Source organism: Felis catus, chromosome C1 (genome assembly GCF_018350175.1).
Source record: "Felis catus isolate Fca126 chromosome C1, F.catus_Fca126_mat1.0, whole genome shotgun sequence".
Classification (NCBI taxonomy): Eukaryota; Metazoa; Chordata; class Mammalia; order Carnivora; family Felidae; genus Felis; species Felis catus.
In genome coordinates, this window is record NC_058375.1 from 11,029,624 (window position 1) to 11,049,968 (window position 20,345).

The following is a 20,345-nucleotide window of genomic DNA, read 5'->3' on the forward strand; positions in this document are numbered from 1 at the left end:
CACCTTCCTCCTGAGAGGACAAACAGGAAGAAAAAGAAAAGAATAGCTCATGAGCTAAGAAACAGCTTGCTGTAAGGGCCCTCAATCTGGGCTCTGGTAGATCACCTAGCAAGGTGCCCGCCCCGCCTAGACCCTCCTCGGGGCGGGGGGGGGGGGGGGGGGGGGGGGGAGGAGGGGAGGAGAAAGGTTTGGGGCTTGTGGTGCGTTGACCGGTAACCCCGAAAGATATCAGGACCTAATTCTGTGGCCCAGCTGCTGCTGGTTTTAGGCCACCAAGTCTGTGGGCATTTGTTACGTATCACATGTAACATGTAGAGGCTGGGTTCACCTCCGTCTACAGGGAAGGCGAGGAGAATGTTAGCTGGGAACGTTGGCTATTGGATGGAGATCTGAACAGTGCCAGACAGGCAAAAAAAAAAAAAAAATTACCCACCATATTAAGTGGGGACCACCTTCACCTCAAAATTCCCCAAGGCACACTCAGCCTGTTTGCTCATTGGTCCAGACCTATCAGGGCTCTCTACCTTGTGACCATAAAAAAAAAAAAAACAAAATAAAACTCAAAACCGGAATAAAGTTCCAGCCCTTGTCTCATCATCATGTTTCCGTTCTTAAATATAAAAGGACAGAGATATGGGAGAAAATTCAAGAAGCCACACACTTGTTCTTGGAACTAAAAAGCCCCAGGGCCAAGAAAGAGCAGAGACAATTCCCACCTGGCCCTCCACCCAAAAGGAGGAATCTCAGCAGCCACGTTGGTGTCACGTGAGCACCAGTCTCTCAGGCCTCAGCTGATTGGACCTGAGGTGTGTGTCCACATGACCTAGAAGAACCAATCAGAAGCTGAGCTGTGCTAGCTACTTTTCTCCCGGGAATTGGTTGGTCCTGCAATGGATGCAGAGGCTCTTGGGTGATGGGGTCTTAGGGATTTGGGGGCCATCATGATGGGCCACAGATGAATGAAGCAAGGGGAGAAGCAGAAAGAGGTAGACGTGAACCATAATCTCAGAGACGGGGCACCTGGGTGGCTCAGTCGGTGAAGCGTCACACTTCTGCTCAGATCATGATCTCATGGTTCATGAGTTGGAGCCCCGCATCGGACTCTGCTGACAGCTTGGAGCCTGCTTCAGATTCTGTGTCTCCCTCTCTCTCTCTCTGCCCCACCCCCGCTTGTGCACGTGCACGCTCGCTCTCTCTCTCAAAATAAATAAATAAACATTTAAAAAAAAAAAACCCTCAGAAATAGCTGTCTTCTGATGACTTTCTGGCCCTTGGTCCTTGTCCCTTGGGAAGCCCGGCCCAGCCCTTGGGTTCCTTCCATAAGAGATGCCGTGTCCTCCCAATAAATTCTCCTTTCGAGCTCTGAGCCTAAATGTAGCCAAAGTCCTTGAAGGCGGGCACTGCCTCTGCATTGTAGACAGTGCTGGGCACGTAGAGGACGCTCTGCCTGTGCTCGAGTTTTCTTTTCACTTTTCTCAGATTGGTTACAGCTCTGACCAAGGGGAAGCCATAAGCGGATGATTGAGGCCAAAGGTTGCTCTCTTCCTCGGTTCACCAGACAGCAACTCCCATCACGGATGGTGGACAAGTCAGTCCATTCTGTTCGCTTTCCAGCCCAATACCAGCTTGCCAAGTACACTCAGCACTGAGTGGCTCATACTAAGAAAGCAAGTGCCAGGAAGGCCACAGTTACCAGGATTTAGAGCCCCTCTCCCCTGGTCATTCCTCAAGCTTTCCCCCCCTGGATTCTAATGAGTGGAAGCAAAAAAGAGCCCTTGATTAAACTCATTTGCGAATCCACAAATGAGACAACGTCTATTCATTCTGCACAGTTTTACTCAGCATCTACTGTGGGCCACGTGCTAGGGATAAGCTGCAAACACGCGGACCCAGTCCCCGCTGACACAGAGGCTATGTTCTGGGTGGAAGGGGACAGATGATGAACAAATAAATGAATATGAGCTGTAATGTCAGAAAACGAAAAGCCCTGTGCAGAAAGGTGAGGCAAAAGACGATCGCCTATCTGAGGACGGGGCAAGTCTCCGGGGAAGCAACATGGAAGAAAAGTGGGGAGTGAGCCACATAGATATCTGAGTGCAGAGAATTCTAGAAAGTCTCTCATGTGCTTATGCACATTATGACTCTCCAAGCAGATGCTGCAGGATATAGCATTTCCCAAACCAATGTGGCTGCAAAACGTTTCTCCCCCACAAACCTCCTCCGTGGTCAGCTTTCGTGGACTACGCCACAGGGAATGGTGATTGAGCCACACCCAGGAATTCTACAGGGGGAGAATCAGACCCGGAGCGGACAAGAGACATGTCCAAAGTCCTACAGCCCATTGGCAAAGCCGTCCATTAGCTTCCTTGTTGTATGGCACTCAGATCAAAGCTGGCCAGTGAGGACTCCAGCAAAAGATCACTAAGATGGCCCGGCACCTGACACCTCGTGGGGGGGAACCAACTGCACGTGGGAGGAAGGCAGAGCGCTGGATGGCATGCTGATACAGACCAGTGAACCCCCAGACACACGTGTGACAAAACATTCTCAGCTCCAGTGACACCGTCAGACATTCGGTGACACACCAATGCCAGAACTGGACATTTTGCACCTTAGATCAGTGGTTCTCCACCAGGATTAACTTTGCTCCTTAGGGGCCATTTGGAATGTTACGATGGTTGGAGGGGGGCTGCTACTGGCCCCTAGTAGGGCAGGGATGCCACTAAACGTCCTACAATGCAGAGGACATTACCTACAACAAAGAGCTATCCTGCCCCAAATGTCAATAGTACCAAGGGTGACAAATCCTGCCATAGACGAAGAAAGATCCATTCTCTTGGGCAGTGGGGACTCTGAGGATAGAGCCTGGCTACCCGATGTCAGCTCCATCAAAAAGCAAGAAACAGGGGCGCCTGGGTGGCGCAGTCGGTTAAGCGTCCGACTTCAGCCAGGTCACGATCTCGCGGTCCGGGAGTTCGAGCCCCGCGTCAGGCTCTGGGCTGATGGCTCGGAGCCTGGAGCCTGTTTCCGATTCTGTGTCTCCCTCTCTCTCTGCCCCTCCCCCGTTCATGCTCTGTCTCTCTCTGTCCCAAAAATAAATAAACGTTGAAAAAAAAAAAAAGCAAGAAACAGTCCTCGTTGGGGTGCCTGGGTGGCTCGGTCAGTTAAATGTCCAACTCCCGCTCAGGTCATGATCTCACGGTTCGTGAGTTCAAGCCCTGCATAGGGCTCTCTACTGTCATTTCAGAGCCCTCTTTGGATCCTCTGTCTCCTTCTCTCTGCCCCTCCCCCCTTTCCAAAAATTAATAAGCATTTTTAAAAATGCCTTAAAAAAAAAAAAGAAATGGCCATCCTTAGATATTGGCCCAAGTGTGCTATTTACCATTTTCCTTTTAAAAAAACTGTCACTTTTACATAAGAAGAGACTGTTTTCCTATCCCTTCCCAGTCCAGAACTATAAATCTAATTCTGCATGGCATGATATAAACAGGTCTCTCCTTCTTTCCTCCATCCCCAGTCCCTTACCCGGCGCATTAAAACTCTGCACTGGAATTTATTAACTGTAATTTAACGGATGTGGGAAAGATAATAGTCAATAGTATTTATAAACTCAAATAGATTTTTCAAAAGTTTAGGTTCCTTAAAAGCATACTAATGAAAGATATATAAAAAAATAAAACAACTATAATATAATTTGAAGCAGAAATTATGGCATGATCTTTTCTGAGCTGAAAGCCTTTTCAGAAACACACACACACACACACACACACACACACACAACCCAATGTCAATAATACAGCGTGCTTCTCAGGAATATGCTGGGCTCAATACCGTATAAAATGTGAGCGGTGCATGGAAACTTTAAACCCGAGAACATTCTTAGTCTTTATCCTCAAGATGTCTTATTTTAGAAAGCATCTTGGCAATTATGTCCAGTCTAGAAAAATTATTAGTGCGGACTTCAATACGTCACAAAAGAGAGAAAGATAATGTAACAATGTGGTAGCAACTATGACAAACTGTAAACATGTGTTTATAAGGGAAAGGGTGTGAATACTTGAAATAGGCAAGAGAATAAATGCATCTGCCTTACCTAACATTGAAAAATTGAGCCAGTAAAATAAAATCATAAAATAAGATAAAATGCTGCGTTTTGCTTCTGACAAACTGGTTGTCTTTTTAAAAATCAGCTTCAACGTACCAGCCCACAAATTGACTTTTCGATCAGTAAAGGGCACACCATTCTAGCACTTGCCCGTGGTAAATTCATTTCAGCACCAAGTGGGTTATTTTAAATCAGTACAAATGCAGCAGGAGAAGGGCTACGGGAGGAGCTGGGAGCAGAAGAGTGCAATAGTTTTAACGTTTCCTAAAAGATAATGCTAAGCTTCTTGAAAACATCCATTCAATCGATCAAAATGGAAAGAAACAGGACCAAAAAAGCTGACTGCTATTTGGGCTGAAACTTGATTTTGATGTTTATTTCCCAAGATAAGGGGGGAAAAAAATCAAGGCTTAAAGTTTTCCTATTGGCCTGAAAGCAGGGAAAATTGTCCATTAATCTTCCCTTGGGCCAATAATAGAACAGTCTCCAGGGGCAAAATAGGAACCAGAAATAAGACTGAAGGGGAAACATAGGAGAACATCAGATGGCTAAGTTCTGTGGCTATGCTAAGAACAGAGCGTCCCATCATTCCATTTCGTGTGCGCTTGAATCCTCAGATATGTACATTTTTATACATCCTTTCATTGAATAAACATTGGATAAAAAGGCATTTGACTGCATCTCTATGGATTGATTCAAGTCAGGGTTTTTTAGCTTTGGTACTATTGACACTTGGGACTGGATGACATTGACGTGGGGGGTGGGGAGGGGTGCTATCCGGTGCATCACAGGATGTTTAGCAACATCCCTGGCCTCTCTCAGCTAGATGCCAGTAGCACCTCTCCCATGTGTGACCATTAAAAATGCCTCCAGACATTGTCACGAGTCCCCTGGGATGCAAAATATCCCTGACTGAGAACCATAGCTTGAAGTCTAGTGGGGGAAAATTCAGTACGGGGAATTGGAAAAAATATTCTCACTCAGGGGGCAACTTCCACGTGTGTAAAATGGAGATGTTGACAGCTGGATTGAGCCACAAGACTGGGAGAGTCCAATGAGTAAACTATGTGTGAAAATGCTGTAGAAAGTAGAGTTTAGAACAGGAATGTACCCAGAGCTCATCCTGTCCAACTTCCTTGTTTGGGGAAGGAAAACTACAACAAAGATGTTTGCCTAAAGACCACCCCAATGCAACACACACATGGGGTTATAATTCAATATTGTGTGGTTTCCACCTGGAAAAACAAAGGACACAGAGCCTATCTTGGTGGACCCCTGAGATGGCACTGGTGATCATCAAACCAAATAATGACTTTAATGGGCTACAACATAGCTACAGATTTTTGAATCAAAGATTCCTAATGAGGGGCGCCTGCATGGCTCAGTTGGTCAAGAGTCCAACTCTTGACTTCAGCTCGGGTCATGATCTCGAGGTTCATGGGTTCAGACCCTGTGTCAGACTTTGCATGGAGCCTGCTTGGGATTCTCTCTTTCTCTCTCTGTCTCTGCCCCTCCCCGACTTCTGCGCTCTCTCTCTCTCTCTCTCAATAAATAAATTAGACTTAAAAAAAGAAAGATTCCTAATGATATTTTAAAATTTTTTTTTTCAACGTTTATTTATTTTTGGGACAGAGAGACAGAGCATGAACGGGGGAGGGGCAGAGAGAGAGGGAGACACAGAATCGGAAACAGGCTCCAGGCTCTGAGCCATCAGCCCAGAGCCCGACGCGGGGCTCGAACTCACGGAGCGCGAGATCGTGACCTGGCTGAAGTCGGACGCTTAACCGACTGCGCCACCCAGGCGCCCCCCTAATGATATTTTTAAACACTCATCAGGGACCCCTCGGTGACTCAGTTAAGCATCTGACTTCAGCTCAGGTCATGATCTCATGGTTCATGTGTTCAAGCCCCGCGTTGACAGCTCCGAGCCTGGAGCCTGCTTCCGATTCTGTGTCTCCCTCTCTCTCTGCCCCTCCCTTGTTCCTGCTCTCTCTCTCTCTGTCTCTCAAAAATAAATAAATGTTAAAAAAAATTAAAAACTCAACAGTCACTTTAGCAGTTGCTCCTGACTTTGAATACTGATACATAAAAGAGAAGAACCAATCATTTATTCTGCCTTTCCTGAACAGACTGTGTTTTATGATACACATAAACAAATAGTTGATGAAGGAAAAGCCTTCTTTCTAGAAGAATTCTAACCAATAATTACCAAAGGAATAGCAATCAGCAAAATCACAACTTAGCAACCCAAAGGAAATAGTGGATCTCGAGCACGATCCTCAAAGAAAGCTAAAACTATTAGCTGAGAAGTCGATGAGCCCAAGCGTCCGCCGACGAATGAATGGATAAACGGAACGTGGTACCTGCCTACAATGGAATGTCACTGAGGAATATTATCAAAAAGGAAGGTAATTCTGATACCAGCTGCCACACAGATGAGCCTTCAGGACCTGACGCTCAGTGAAATGAGCCGGTCGCAGAAGGACAAACACCGTAAGATTCCACTTACACGACGCACCTCGTCAAATTCATCGAAACAGAAAATAGATGGGCGGTGGCCAGGGGCTGGGGGTGGGGGGATGGGGAGTTGCTTGTTTAATGGGTGTAGAGTTACAGTTCTTTAAGATAAAAACGTTTTGGAGGTTGGTCACACAGCAGAGTGAACATACCGGACGTGGCTGAGCTGTACGTTTAAAAATGGTTACTAGGGTGCTTTTTACATTATGTCTATTTTACCACAATTAAAACTAAAAATAAAAAAGTTACTGGGAGAAGAAAGCTGATGGGGACTTGGGAGTGGATGGCACAAGGCTGCTACTGATCAATCTCCGGGGCATCAAAAATGCGATGAGCAGGGATCAGACCCCTCAGGATTCCCACAGGTGAACTTCGATCAGAAATGAGATCCCAATCAAATCGCTACACATCTGAGAAACAAGCCAGTACGAACCAGCAACAAATAATAGATTGAGATCCCCGCCCAGCCACCCACGCCAAGGACTTCAGATACTGGAATTGTCAGATGCAGCTTCTGAAATCACTACGCGTTAAACCTTTTCTTTTAAGGGTATTTATTTGGAGAGAGTGAGAGCACAAGTGGGGGAGGGGCAGAGAGAGAGAGAGAGGGAGAGAGACAGAATCCCAAGCAGGCTTTGCGCTGTCCGCACAGGGCCCGACGCGGGGGCTCGAACCCACAAACCGTGAGATCAGGACCCGAGCTGAAACCAAGAGTCGGACGCTTAAGCGACTGAGCCACCCAGGCATCCCTTAAATCTTTTTTAAAACAGTGAAGAATGAGACTATCAAAAACGGCAGGCATTTGTCCTCAAGAGTTTATGGGAGCACAGGGAGCGTTATCTGTGCTTTTGGTGATTCCATTCTGGTGGGAAAAACAGATTTATCTACAGAATCAAATTATGGTGGGGATAAAAACTAAAGCACTCCCAGAGGCCAGAGAGGATATGTGGGCAGTGGGGGGGGGAGGTGAGGGGGGCAGGGAGAACACAGACCGTGTCTAAAGAGGGCAACCCCTCCTCCGCCCCCACAGACAGCTGATCTACGGGTGAGAACACAGCCCGGGTTCCCATTTTCCAAGAAAAGGCATTAATCCAGATTTTAACGTAAATTAAAGTGGTCCCTCAGGGCGCCTGGGTGGCTCAGCTGGTTAAGCGTTGAGCTCTTGATTTCGGCTCAGGTCCTGCTATCACGGATTTTGAGTTCGAGCCCTGTGTTGGCCTCTGCACTGGCAGCACAGAGCCTGCTTGGGATTCTCTCTCTCCCTCTCTCTCTGCCCCTGCCCCCTCAGAATAAATAAATAAACATTCAAAAATATTAACAAAATAAAATACTATGGTGTTATGATCCGCCCACACCTCTCCCCCATCCGTTCTCTCAAAGCCAGTGTGGACCCCCAAGCTCAGCCGGTCGGAGCAGAGCAGTCTCCTGCCCTCAAGGATTGGCTCAGGAATCGATATATTCCCCAGTCATAGAAAATGAGAAGCAGTGAGGTGTTTGGGGGAAACTTAGGGAAAAGACTCTCACTCTTCCCCGTGGGATTCAAAGCTAAGAAGATGCAAGGGCTAGAGCTGTGGCAGCCCTTTTGTGACCATGATACAGAGATTCTGTCTGAGGTCGGATCCACATGGCCGAAAGCATGGCTGAGAGCTGGACAGAGGCCAGGGCTTGATGACGTCACTTGGGCCGGAATCCAGCCGTTCCCCCTAGACTTTTCATTTATGGCAACCAGTGAATTTCCTTTCATGATGAAGCCAGTTGGAATCGGTTTCTCTGTCACTCCACAGAAGGAGGCCAAGCCGTTCAGCAACTACTTAAAAGTATTTAACACACTACGAGAGCCAAACGAACGTATTTGAGAGCTGACATGGGCCTTCAGTGTCCAGTGTCAGCACCTGGCCTCCCCGCCTGCTCTGTACCACACACTGAGCTTCCCTGATCACCAGTCTTCTAGCCTCTCCTCTGTTCCCAATGCCCCTTCTTCCCTCCATGTAATCTTCTCTCCCTGCTCTGCCAACTGGAATCCTACCCATCCTTCAAGACGCAGGTAAAATGCCTCCTATTTCTTTTTTTTTTTTTATTTAAAAAAAAATTTTTTTAACGTTTATTTATTTTTGAGACAGAGAGAGACAGAGCATGAAAAGGGGAGGGGCAGAGAGAGAGAGGGAGACACAGAATCTGAAACAGGCTCCAGGCTCTGAGCGGTCAGCACAGAGGGGCTCGAACTCATGGACCGTGAGATCGTGACCTGAGCCAAAGTCGGACGCTTAACCGACCGAGCCACCCAGGCGCCCCTGCCTCCTATTTCTTAAAAGAGCCTTTCCTGAGCCCTCCCCCCTCCAAGTGCCACCCCATAGCAGAAGAATGTACCTCCCTCTCTCTCCCCCCAGGTCCCTCTGACGCCCTCTGGAAGGCTCAGCCCTTCTGCTGAGGATCCTAATTACCCAGCAGCATTCCTGTCCTCCTTGCTTCTTGACGGTGATCCAAATTCAGACCCAGATTAGAAGGGATGATCTTTGAGACTTGAATTTCAAAAAACAATCCGTTGTCAGGAGAAGTCAGAAACCACGGTGAAAGACGAGGACTCCAGCGAGGGATCGGAAAGAAAGGACGGTTGTTCTGGGGAAAAGAGAGGGTCTATGTTGAGTGCGGCGAGGAAGGCGGAAAAACTGGACGTTATCTGGACCGAATGAAATGATTCAGAGGAAACCCGAGAAGAAACGTCTAGAGGGGCACGAGGTTGATCTGCTCTCGGAAAGGAAGATAATAAGCATGTGATGGGAATGACCCAAAACAGAAAATAGGAGCTCTGTTCAAACGATCAAAGAATGCAGACAGCGGGAGGATGCTGCAAAACCTCCAGAAAACAGGGGAGAGGGTGACAAACGATGAGGTCATCTCAAACTAGGTGAAGTGAGAGGTTTGCTGGAAAGGTGGGGCTCCTGTCAGCTTCGGCAGAAGGAAACTGAGGTTCCTGGAATTTGCTGTTGGCCCCAAGAGGCCAGGCAGTGGCTAGGCTCGCCGTACCCAGAGTCGCCATGGGTCAAAAGTCAAAACCGGCGAGGGGTCAGTTTGCGAGCTCTCCAAGCAAGCGCTGTCTCTCTTCTCACTTCTAAACTCTGTCCTTGCCCAGGACCAGCTGTTTCTTACTGTGATCACATAACCAAGCCAGACTGGATCCGATCACAGTGGCTGTTAGCCTCTCCTGGGAGGACTCTGGTTAAAGCTCTGGGCCCTCTTCCCAGAAAAATGCAAGGGGCTCAGATACATCAAAGTTTCCTCCCAATTTCAGTTCACACCCTCCCTGAGGCCTATTTCTTGAGCAACAGTTCCTAAACTCATTCACTGAATTAAGAAACAAAACAAAACAAAAAAGGTTACTGAGCCCAACTACCTCAGGGGATGCTCTAGGCACCAAGGATATATCGGTGGAGAATACAAGTATTCCTGCCAGAAATTTGGTGATTCTGACATGGGGCCAGGTTTAGGACCTCCTGTCCCGAGGAATCCCAGGTCACACTGGCCCCTGTGAGGAGAGACAGGAGCATAGCATTAAAAAGCAAGTGATGCGGGGTGTCTGGGTGGCTCAGTCGGTTGAGCGTCCGACTTCCGCTCAGGTCGTGATCTCACAGTCCGTGAGTTCAAGCCCCGCGTTGGGCTCTGTGCTGCCTGCTCAGAGCCTGGAACCTGCTTCGGATTCTGTGTCTCCCTCGCTCTCTCTGCCCCTCCCCCACTCACTCTCTGTCTCTCTTTCTTTCAAAAAAAATATTAATGAACATTAAAAAAAAAAAAAAGCAGGTGCTCTGGCTGGAACGCTCACACACCGCTCAAGGGTGGCAGATGATCCCAGCACTTTGGAAAAATGTCTGGCAGAATCTTCTACAGTTGGGCGCATGGGTCATGGCCCGGCCATTCTACTCCTAGCTATATATCCAGGAGATACGTGCATTAGGCATACCAAAAGCCACAGGTACACAATAGGTCCCAATTATGGCTGATGTTCACACCTCTGGGTCATCCCCTCTCCTTGGGCGCAGGTGAGACCTGTACCCTATTTCCAACCAACACCAGGCCGCAAAGGTGATGGCGATGTCACTTCTGTGATTATGTTACATGAGATCATAACTCATGTCCATTGACTCTCGTTGGCTTTGATGTAGCCACCACCTCGGGGAGAGGCCCACACAGCAAACAAAGACAGGGGGCCTCTGGCTAACAGTCAGCCAGGAAGTGAGGCCCTCAGTCTGACAACCTTCAGGGCGCTGAATCTTTCCAACAGCCACATGACCTTGACAGTGGATCCTTCCCCACCTGAGTCTCAGATGAGACCCCTGGCCTTGGCCAGCCCCTTGGTGCAGCCGCTGACAGCGGTGGCCGGGTTCCTGACCCACAGAAACTGTGAGGTGACAAGCATGTGTTGTTCTGAGCCACTGAGGTTGTCATCACTTGTCATGCGGGAATAGATGACTACCACCGGGGAATGCAGTACAGCAGGGGAACGAAGGGGCCCGTGCCATCAGACAACAAGGCCGGATCACGGGGAGTGAACAAACATCATGCTGAGTGAAGGAAACCAGGCAGGAAATAGAATCTGTAGAGTTCATTTAGATGAAGCTCAAAACGAAGCAGAACGAATCGACGACGTTGGAGGTCAGGGTGGCGGGTGGGTAATGCCTCGAAGGGAGCGCAGGAGGCTCTAACGGTGGCCGATCTGCTTCCGGGTCTGGGTTCTGGCCCGGTGAATGCATGCACTTTGTGAAAATTCTTCAAGGGTACGCTCATGACTGGTGCACTTTGTAATGTTTCCAGTTATGCTGTTCTTCGATAAAAAGGTTACCAAAAAAATGAAGCACTCTGGAGTCAAACAGCCAGAGTGGAATCCTGGTCTGACCTCTTTCAAGATGCATAACCGGACTAGCGCCCCCTTGTGTAAAATGGGTCGGGCTAAGAATTAAATAAACCACGCACGGTAGAGTGGCGGGTGCCTAACAAGCCTAGAGAAGCGTTAGCTGCTCTTGCTACATTCATAAAGGTTCATTGTCACCCGCGAAAAACTAGCCGAGGTTTGTTTGGCCCGATGCCTGAAAGTAGAACTTTATGGAGTTGTCCAGCAGGTGCGACCCCATAGAGACCAGGTGGGTTCTTGGGAATCCCTCCAGGGGTCACCAGGGGAGGGAGCTCAGCCTGTCTCTGACACCCACACCCAGAAAGATCCCAGGGCAAGGGGCAAGATGATGCGTGGCTGTTCAGAGGTCGGGTTTGCTCTGAGTCGGGACTGAGTCTTGATGCAAATCAGAGCTCTCCCCAGGGTGTCTATGACCTTGGGCCATCCTCCCACCTCAGCCAGAAAACAAAACAAGCAAACAAAACCAACAATGAGAGTCGCGAACACTCACGGAGGGAGCCTGTTGTACTGGGCACAGCTGAGTAGTAAACACACACTAACCCCTGAATCCTCACCACCCGGGCCTTGCTATCCGCACCTGTGCAGGTGGCCGAAGTGAGGCGCAGAGTAGATCAGCAGACCACACCCGCGGTGGGATCCAGGATCAGCACACTTTACAAACAGCAGGCACACGCCCACTCCCGTGGCAAAGCCCGAGGAACCAAGGGGAGTTGACTTTGGAGACAGATTTGCAAGAGACACCAAGGCAGCAATGGAAGAATCCACCTGAGAAAAACCTTCATGGTTTCACACGTTCTGCCAGGGGAGGAGGATGAGGAGAGCTGCAGAGAAGCCCTCCGTTAACCAGGTGTCCTTTCCGGGGTTTGCATTTATTTTCGTGAGTGTGTGTGTGTGTGTGTGTGTGTGTATAAAAATAAAACCCCGTTTTTCCAAAGCCTGAAGGGCCAGGTTATCAGTGGCTGTGGAGCCTCTGGTCTCTTTCTCCCTCCTGCTCTCCCTTGCTCCCTGTTCCTGCACTTTCTCTGGCTCTCCCTCACCCTACGGAGCCTGGGCAAGCCTCCCACCTCCTGGTGGGCCGGCATTCATTTTGATTTGAAATACAAGGGCACCGGGAGGAACAGGAACGACAGGCAGGTCTGGGAAGGGGGTGCAGTGGGTGTGCCCTCCCCAGTCAAGGACAGCCCAGAGACCGTGGCTGACACAGAAGGAGGTTCTACGGGGGCAGAGGGCCCCCAGGAAGGAAGCCCAGGGTCCAGGCCAAGTTTGGTGGCAGGCCTGCCCCCACTGCCCTCTCTCGGTCAGGCTCCTTTCCCTCCCTGCCTCGGGCACCGCCAGCTGGGGCCTTCAGGGCAGACAGGAGCCTGGCCAGTCCCAAGATGAGGGGGAGCGTGGGTCCTCTTGTGGTTGGGTCGCCTGCAGTCCCGGGGGATGTACCTTTCCTGTCATACTCCTCTAGATTCCAATCCTGCCAGATATTTTAGCTGTACTGCCTAGGGCACATTCCTACCTGTCTCTGAGCCATATTTTCCTGCCCAAATGGGAGTGCTTTGCTAGAAATAATGATCATGGCCAATGGTTTTTTTAGGTCTTCTCTGCAGCAGCCCTGTTCTAAGTGTTTAATTGCGAGGATTCAATGCAGTGACCCACAAATAGGAGTGAGACAGCACCCAGCGAGTTGAAAGCCCTCGGTTAACATCATTCAGTCCAGTGTATGGGAACAGATGGGACCAATGGAGCTGAGATTTGAACACAGGCCCTTCAGACACCAGTACGTCAGTCATGATACAATATGGCCTTGGTAGCTACGCACAGCTCAATACAATTGATTGATTACAGGCATCACCAAGGAGCCCATATAATCTAGAAACCTCTATGTCTTCCTTCAGAAGTATTTTTAACCATCATTGTTTTTTTTTTTAATTTCTTTAACGTTTATTTATTGAGAGACAGACCGTGAGCAGGGGAGGGGCGGAGAGAGAGGAAGACAGAATCCGAAGCAGGCTCCAGGCTCTGAGCTGTCAGCACAGAGCCCGACGCGGGGCTCGAACTCACAAACCGCGAGATCGTGACCCGAACTGAAGTCGGACGCCTCACCGACTGAGCCACCCAGGCGCCCCTATCCCCCCATCAGTTTAATTGCAAGTTACAACTCCCTCTCAGTCCAAGAAATCATAAAGTCTCAAGTTACTGGGGTGTTTTGTTTTGCTTTTGAAATTAAAATGGGACACGCTCCCTTTGAGACGACGGCGGCACGTTGTGGGGAGGGGAGTCGAGTCCAGATTCAGCAGTTTCTGCTCCAGCGGGTCTGAAAGTCGGCTGTGCTCTCGGTTCAACGTTCTTCACTGAGAGATGACCTCTGAAAGCCGATCGGGCCCCATGGGTTGCTCCAGCTCATGGCCTGCCCGGCGGTAAGCAAGTCTACCCCCTCCACTCGTACTGAGGATGAGAACTGGATTAAAGGCAAGCATAGAGGTGGGGGTGCAGGTAGGGGTGGTGCTCAGGCCTCCCATGAGCCCACCGTCCAGGCAGGTGGTTAGACAAGCCAACGTCCTGGGATAAGGACAGATCAGATCAGCAGCCCAAGAAGGCAGGAGGCCAGGCAGCTGTGGGCGGATGTCAAGGGCCACCCCTGCTCGCTCCCGCACTCAGGCACCGTTCTAGGTACTGGTGATCCAGCAGTGAACTAAACAGAATAAAATCCCTGCCCTCGTGGAGCTTAGTTTCTAATGGAGGGTGGGGCAGAGAGATAGACAAATGAGATAAATAAATAAGATAATATGTGAAATGACAAGTGGTAAGATGAAAAAAAGAGGGATAGAGTGTCAGGGTTTTTATTTTGTTTTGTTCTTGTCTTGTTGCTCCTTCTTCTCTATTGGGTTTTGTTTTTGTTTTTTTTTAAAGAATTTTAAGTGAGGTGGTATTTGAGTAAAATCTAAAGGAGGTGAAGGAGATCTCTGGTGGAAGTACTTTCTAGGGAGAGGAAACAGGAAGTGCAAAGGCCCTGGGGTAGAAAGGCCTTGGGGAATTGAGCCTGACCCTCCCTGTTCCTGTGAAGCTATTAGTAATCAGGCCCTAGTTTCTGTGGTCACTCCTCAAACTTTATGCCTGGGGTCCTTCTGGTTGTGCAGAATTGACCCAGGCAGAACCTTCCAGGCTGGGTGAGGCCCTGGAAGAGATTTCTATGGAAAGGCTCCAGGGAAGGTCTCTGCAGTTCTACTGCGGAAGTCAGGGGGTTGCCACGCTTGTAACAAATGCACATTCCTGGGCCATGCTCCACATCCGCCTACTCAGGATCTGTGATCGGGTCTGTGCCGGGGAATCCGCATTGCTAAAAGCCTCTAGGCATGTCTGAGCATCTTCGCTATACCCATTTCCATGATTTCTCTCTTAGCTCTTGTTCTGATTGACCGGGGTAGGGTCTCCCATATTTCATCTTTCCTAAACGCTTTGAGTTTTTCTTGAGGCACCTTGCCAGCCATTTCCTGCCAGGGATTGGAAGCATTCTCCGGGTAGGCAGTCAGCTGGGCTGTTCTGCTCCCCTGCACAAAGGGCTGGTCTGAAACAGGTGACATGGGGGTGGCGGGAGTTCTTGGGATTTGCATGTTTCCTCCCTCCAGCCCGGTGCCCATGGTGGGGGCTTCAGGGACAGTGGTGACTGATGCAGGTCAACTCTGGGGACCCAGGGGATGTCTGTAGAGATGAAGAACAAATGAATGAATAAACGTCAGTTTTGACAAGAAAGGGCAGGAACATTGTTAGTGGGGTTGGCGGTTTGGAAATATCCTTTTCCCAGCACATGGGAAAAAAGCCTCATTCTTTCAAAATCGTTCCTTCCACTCCATCCCCGTCCCATCCCCGTCCCATCCCCGTCCCATCCCCCTCCCATCCCCATCCCACCTGGGTGGTGGTCCCCCCCAGCTTACTCTATTTTCTCGTCTGCAGCAGAGAGGACTAGAGACTCGGGGGGGCAGGAGCTACCAACCCCTGAGCTTCTCCGGGTTCAGCGCCTTCACCCTCCCACCCCGCCTTCACGCCTCCAGCCAGAGCAAAAGATAGTAGGCAGGAAGGATTCTCGCGTCGGCTCCTTCCTCCCTGGAAAACCGTGGCCTATCTCTGTGACCTCGGAGCCTCCGTGTCCCCATCTGTGAAACGGGCCCGGGGAACCCCTGGTGGCGGGCCCGGGGATGCCCCAGGCGCCCAGGGCGCCGCCGCAGGCTGGGCTCCTCGAGGGCTCGCCCCGCACGCCGCCGCCGGGGTCCCTACGCCTCCCGCCCCCGCCCGCCGCGCAGGCCACGCCCCTCACGGCGGCCCGGCGGCGTTGCCATGGCGACGCACGTACACAGGCCGGGCGGGCGCGCGGGGTGCTGGCCGCCGGCTGGAGACTCCGCGGGAGCGCGGCCAGGCCGCCTCGCCCGGGGAGCGGGCCGGGCGCCTCCCGAGCCCGCGGGGCTCTCGGAGGGCGACTGGGCGTGGGCTTCTGGGCTTCTCCCCCCGGCCAGGTGAGTGCGGCACCGGGAGGAGGCAGCGGGCGGAGACCTGGGGCCCCGACCGGGTCGGCCCTGCGAGGTCAAGAGCTTGGAGAGGAGGCTCGGGACCCGGCCCCACCCACCCCGAGCTCGAACTCCTCTCCGGTCCACACTTGGGTCCCCGGGAGCACCCCAGAGCAGGTGTCCCGACAGCAGTCCGTCCTCCCTAAAATGCAGGCCCCCCACCCACTCTGCCTCCGGAAGTAGCCTGCGCGGGAGCTTCCAGAACCTTCCTTGGCACCACATGTGCCGCTTTAAGCTATCCGATGGGGTACAGCCGGGATTAGCGGGGTGCCAGGGCAGGTGACTGAGGTTCTTTTGCTCTTTCCTATGCCTGGTGCTTCAGGGCACTAAGAACGCATTTACAGAGTTTAACACGTTTCAAATTACTTTCTACCGTGTTTTCAGGCAGGGGAGTGACTGCACAGGGCAAGATGAAGGTGGAGAAATATCGTCCAACCCAAAAGCTACAGATAGAATTTAGGTTTTCCAAGAAGGATGTCTAAGGCAGACGCTGAATAGGGAGATTCGTAGCCAACTGGCTGCACAGATTTGCTTTGATGTGCCGTTTGTATTTCCCTTCATTCGGCTAGTGTTTATTGAGCACCTACTGTGTGTCAGACACTGCTCCAGGTGCTGGAGATGGGGTAACCAGCAAAACTGTCAGGAACTGCAAAGGGTCTGAGGTTTTACCTTGTGTGTGAGCTAGTAAGTTAGCCTGGTCAGCTTATAGATGCTGGCTGAAGACACAGGACAAAATTTGGCAATGCCTTTGCTCCAAAGATGGGTACCAACACGAGATACCCATGAAGAATTGTCCCTTAACCAAAACAACACAGTTCTGACTCTCCTGGAGCACACATCTCAGCGAAAGGGAAACAAACAACAAACACAACTAAAGAAAGGAACAGGAAAATGTCAGAGAGTGATGAGTACAAGGAAGGAAACGAGGCAGGGGGATATGCTAGTGGCAGGTGGCCACAAGGAGGGACATCTGAGCGGAGAGAAGGCACCAGCCCTGGGAGCCTCTGGGGTGAGAGCTAAAACGCAGACATGCACCTGGCCCAAGTTCTGGGGTTCAGTTTAGTGGCATTTCCCATGGTTTTCCTGCAGAAGAGACGTTTCTCCCAGGTTTGCGTTAGGTTTGAACGTGTGGCTTGACAACGTGGTCCTCTGCAGCTAAAGTAAATAATTGAAGTCATTTGATGACAACAGAGCATGGTTCTTTTGGAAGAGGAGATGCCTATCCCCTTCTGTTAGTGACAGTGAACTTAAAATGTATCTCTCACTCTATGAGATCATCAATACTTATAAGGCATCTGTAGCTCTCGGAGCTTACAAATAGAAAATAAACTATCTGGCTTATTTTTATTTCTCTTACTCCCCCCAACACCCGTGGGGTCTTTTCTTCCTTTCAGGGGGTGGAATCCTGGTTGTCAAGGACTCTCTGTTACTGCACATCCCAAGGGTCAACGGACAGTGCAGCTCCCCCCAGCCCGCTCTGCCCCACCCAGCATTTAGCGGAGTCGTGCCGAAGGCTGAGCTGCGGGCGGATGGTCCAGCGGTCACATGCAGAGGCTCAGAGTTGCCTCCGTGACACTTGCCGCTGAGTGACCCTAATCTCTCCGAGTCTCAGAGGGACTGTAGAGTGGGACAGTACCAATATACCTACCCCGCAGGGTTGTGCTGAGGTTGAAAAGAAGCAGTTGTGTGTAAAAGGATAGCACAGTGCCTGGCACTTAGTAGGGATTCAATAGTTGATGATGGAGACGTCGATGAAGAGTGGAACCAGACCCGAGACTCTGTACGGTCACAACGAGAGGGTCTTTGTTTTTCTCCGCAGTCCGACAGCTTCACGTGTCAGGGGCCGTTCAGTTGAAAAGAGAGGGACTGGGGCGCCTGGGTGGCGCAGTCGGTTAAGCGTCCGACTTCAGCTCAGGTCACCATCTCGCGGTCCGGGAGTTCAAGCCCCGCGTCGGGCTCTGGGCTGATGGCTCAGAGCCTGGAGCCTGTTTCCGATTCTGTGTCTCCCCCTCTCTCTGCCCCTCCCCCGTTCATGCTCTGTCTCTCTCTGTCCCAAAAATAAATAAACGTTAAAAAAAAAAAAAAGCAAAATGTCACTTGTAGGATCTAGGTGGTGGACAGGAAGGAGTTCTTTCAGCGGTCCTGCATCTTGGACATCTTCCTAATAAAATATTGGGGGAACATAGGTGCAGAGTCCTGATCATATCTCCAAGCTAGAGTCTTAATACGTTGCCTTTCAAAGTCACCCCTCTTCCCTTAAGTGTATCAAGGAACGGAGTGACTCACGATGGTTCAAAGAAAGTATCATTTAAAGTCCATTCCCTCACCGACTGACTCATCAGTTTCAGGAATTCTGTAGAAGCTTAGAATTCTTTAGCTCCAAGATTTGGAACAATAATAATAATAGGACAGATGTCCACTCTGAATGCTTCACACGTATGTCTGCATTTCATCCTCATGGAACCCTTCGGGGTACAGAGACCCCGTTTTACAGATGAGGAAACTGAGGCATGGAGAGAGAAGTAACTCACCCAAAGTCACAGAGCTAGTAGGGGGCGGGCTGGGAACACGATTACTTGCTGTGTCACAGCGATTATCAGTGGAATTCAGATTTGTCGCTGGGTTTTTTCAGCTACTGGTGGTTTGTGCTCCGAGTCATGTAAAAAAAAAAAAAAAGAAGTCTCCTGTCTGATTGTCAGAACCAAGCTCATCTTCGTTAAATGTCACCGTTTAAAAGGGGAGTCTCAGAAGTCTGCAGAATCAAAAGTGTGATCATTGGGGAAGTCCGTCTACCTTCCCCTACCCCTGCTGATTTCTCCTTGGAACAATACGGTGCGTTTCGTCCCGTTCTCAGTGTGGTGGTGTTGAGTAGCCAGAAGACTGCATTTTCCTAACGGAGTTTTTTCTGAAAACCTTATACAGGGAAAGCAGAGAGTATGAAAGCCTACCTAAAGAGTGCGGAAGGCTTTCTTGTCCTGAATAAAAGCACTACTGTTGGAAGGCATGAAGACTCAGACCTTGTTTTAGAGGTAAGAGCTGTTCCCGCCGCTCCCAGCACCTCCCCCGCCCCCCTCCACGCAGCCTTACTGTTCTTGTGGATTCCAGGCTCTTCTAAAGCGCACCCTCTGGCTTACATCTGTGCTTCACGTGCTGCCAGTAACCCAACTGCCGAATATATTGGGTCTTCCCAGCATATGTAGCGGCGATGGGTATGAGGCAAAGTGTGATGTGCCGTCTGTCCTCTGCTGGCCACGTGTACAGATGTCCCACCCATTGTCCCCTCCCCAGCACCCATTTAGAAGGGGGGCATGGAGCAGGTGTCTGACCCCTGCTCTGGGCCTGACAGCGAGGACCGTCTGAAGTACCTGGCTTGGGCAACAGCCTCTCGCCCTTTCTAGAGCTTTTGGAGACTGTTGTGATGTGTATAACATTTTGAAAATGTTATATAAATGGATCATACCCCAGGTGACCTTTTGAGGTCGCTTGTGGTTTTTTTTTCCCCCTCACTCAGCATAATGTCCTTGAGATCACCTGTTATTTTTTATTGTTGAGTAATATCCCGTGGTATACATGTTGAGTAATATTCCATTTGTTTAACCGTTCACGTATTGAAGGGCATTCTGGTTGTTTCTAATTTGGGGGCTGTTGCGGATAAATCTGCTTATGAACATTTGTGCACAGGTTTTTGTGTGAACGCAAGTTTTTATTCCTCTGGGATAAATGCTCGGGAGGGTGCTTGCTGGATCATATGGTGAGTGTATGGTTTCCAAAGAAAGTGCCAGACTGTTGTCCAGAGCGGCTGGACCATTTTGCATTCCCACCAGCGGTGTATGAGACACGGTTTCCCTGCATCCTCACCAGCAACTCGTGTTATCACTGTCTTTTATTTTACCTGACTTTCGAAAAATAAATTTCAGGTTTTTTGAAGTCTCATGCTTTTCGAATCACGTCTAAGAACATGTCACCGGGTCCTTGATTCCCGAGGCTTTCTCATACATTTTCTCCTGAAAGCTTTATAGATATTTTATGTTTAAACCTATGCTCCATTTTGAGTTCGTTTTTGTATATGATGCGAGATTTCAGTGCGGGTTCATTTTGAGTGCATGTGGATATGACGTGGCTCCAGCACCATTTGTTGGAAAGACCATCCTTTCTCCGTTGAACTCCTTTTGAAACTGTCAAAAGCCACTTAGCCATACTTGTGGGGGAGCTGTTTCTGAGTTTCCTGTTACGTTTCGTGGATCTAGGTGTCTGTCCCTCTACCAATACG

The 20,345-nt window shown here is 50.0% G+C and overlaps 1 protein-coding gene and 2 long non-coding RNA genes across 16 annotated transcripts in view; 2 read left to right on the plus strand and 1 right to left on the minus strand.

Moving 5' to 3' along the window:
- The first annotated feature begins 12,044 nt into the window (after positions 1-12,044).
- LOC123379478 lies at positions 12,045-13,527 on the plus strand. Its single transcript, XR_006583927.1, has 3 exons — positions 12,045-12,372; positions 13,111-13,293; positions 13,470-13,527. It is a non-coding gene; the product is annotated as an uncharacterized LOC123379478 (long non-coding RNA).
- Positions 13,528-14,364: 837 nt separating this feature from the next.
- Positions 14,365-15,778, minus strand: LOC109502102. The gene is made up of 2 exons (XR_002160488.3): positions 15,449-15,778; positions 14,365-15,215 (listed from the first exon to the last, which is right to left on the minus strand). It is a non-coding gene; the product is annotated as an uncharacterized LOC109502102 (long non-coding RNA).
- An 87-nt stretch (positions 15,779-15,865) lies between these two features.
- The window catches only part of FHAD1 (forkhead associated phosphopeptide binding domain 1), a 122,661-nt gene continuing 118,181 nt past the window's right edge, over positions 15,866-20,345 (plus strand). For 10 of the 14 annotated variants that reach the window (XM_045035121.1, XM_023258154.2, XM_045035124.1 and 7 more), the window contains exons 1-3: positions 15,869-16,024; positions 18,708-18,907; positions 18,998-19,104. In XM_045035121.1, coding sequence (XP_044891056.1) covers positions 18,796-18,907; positions 18,998-19,104 — 219 coding nt within the window. In that variant the 5' untranslated portion in view covers positions 15,869-16,024; positions 18,708-18,795. Of the gene's footprint in view, positions 16,025-18,707; positions 18,908-18,997; positions 19,105-20,345 lie in introns of all 14 variants that reach the window. The other 4 variants (XR_006583928.1, XR_006583932.1, XR_006583935.1 and 1 more) reach the window with 2 other exon arrangements.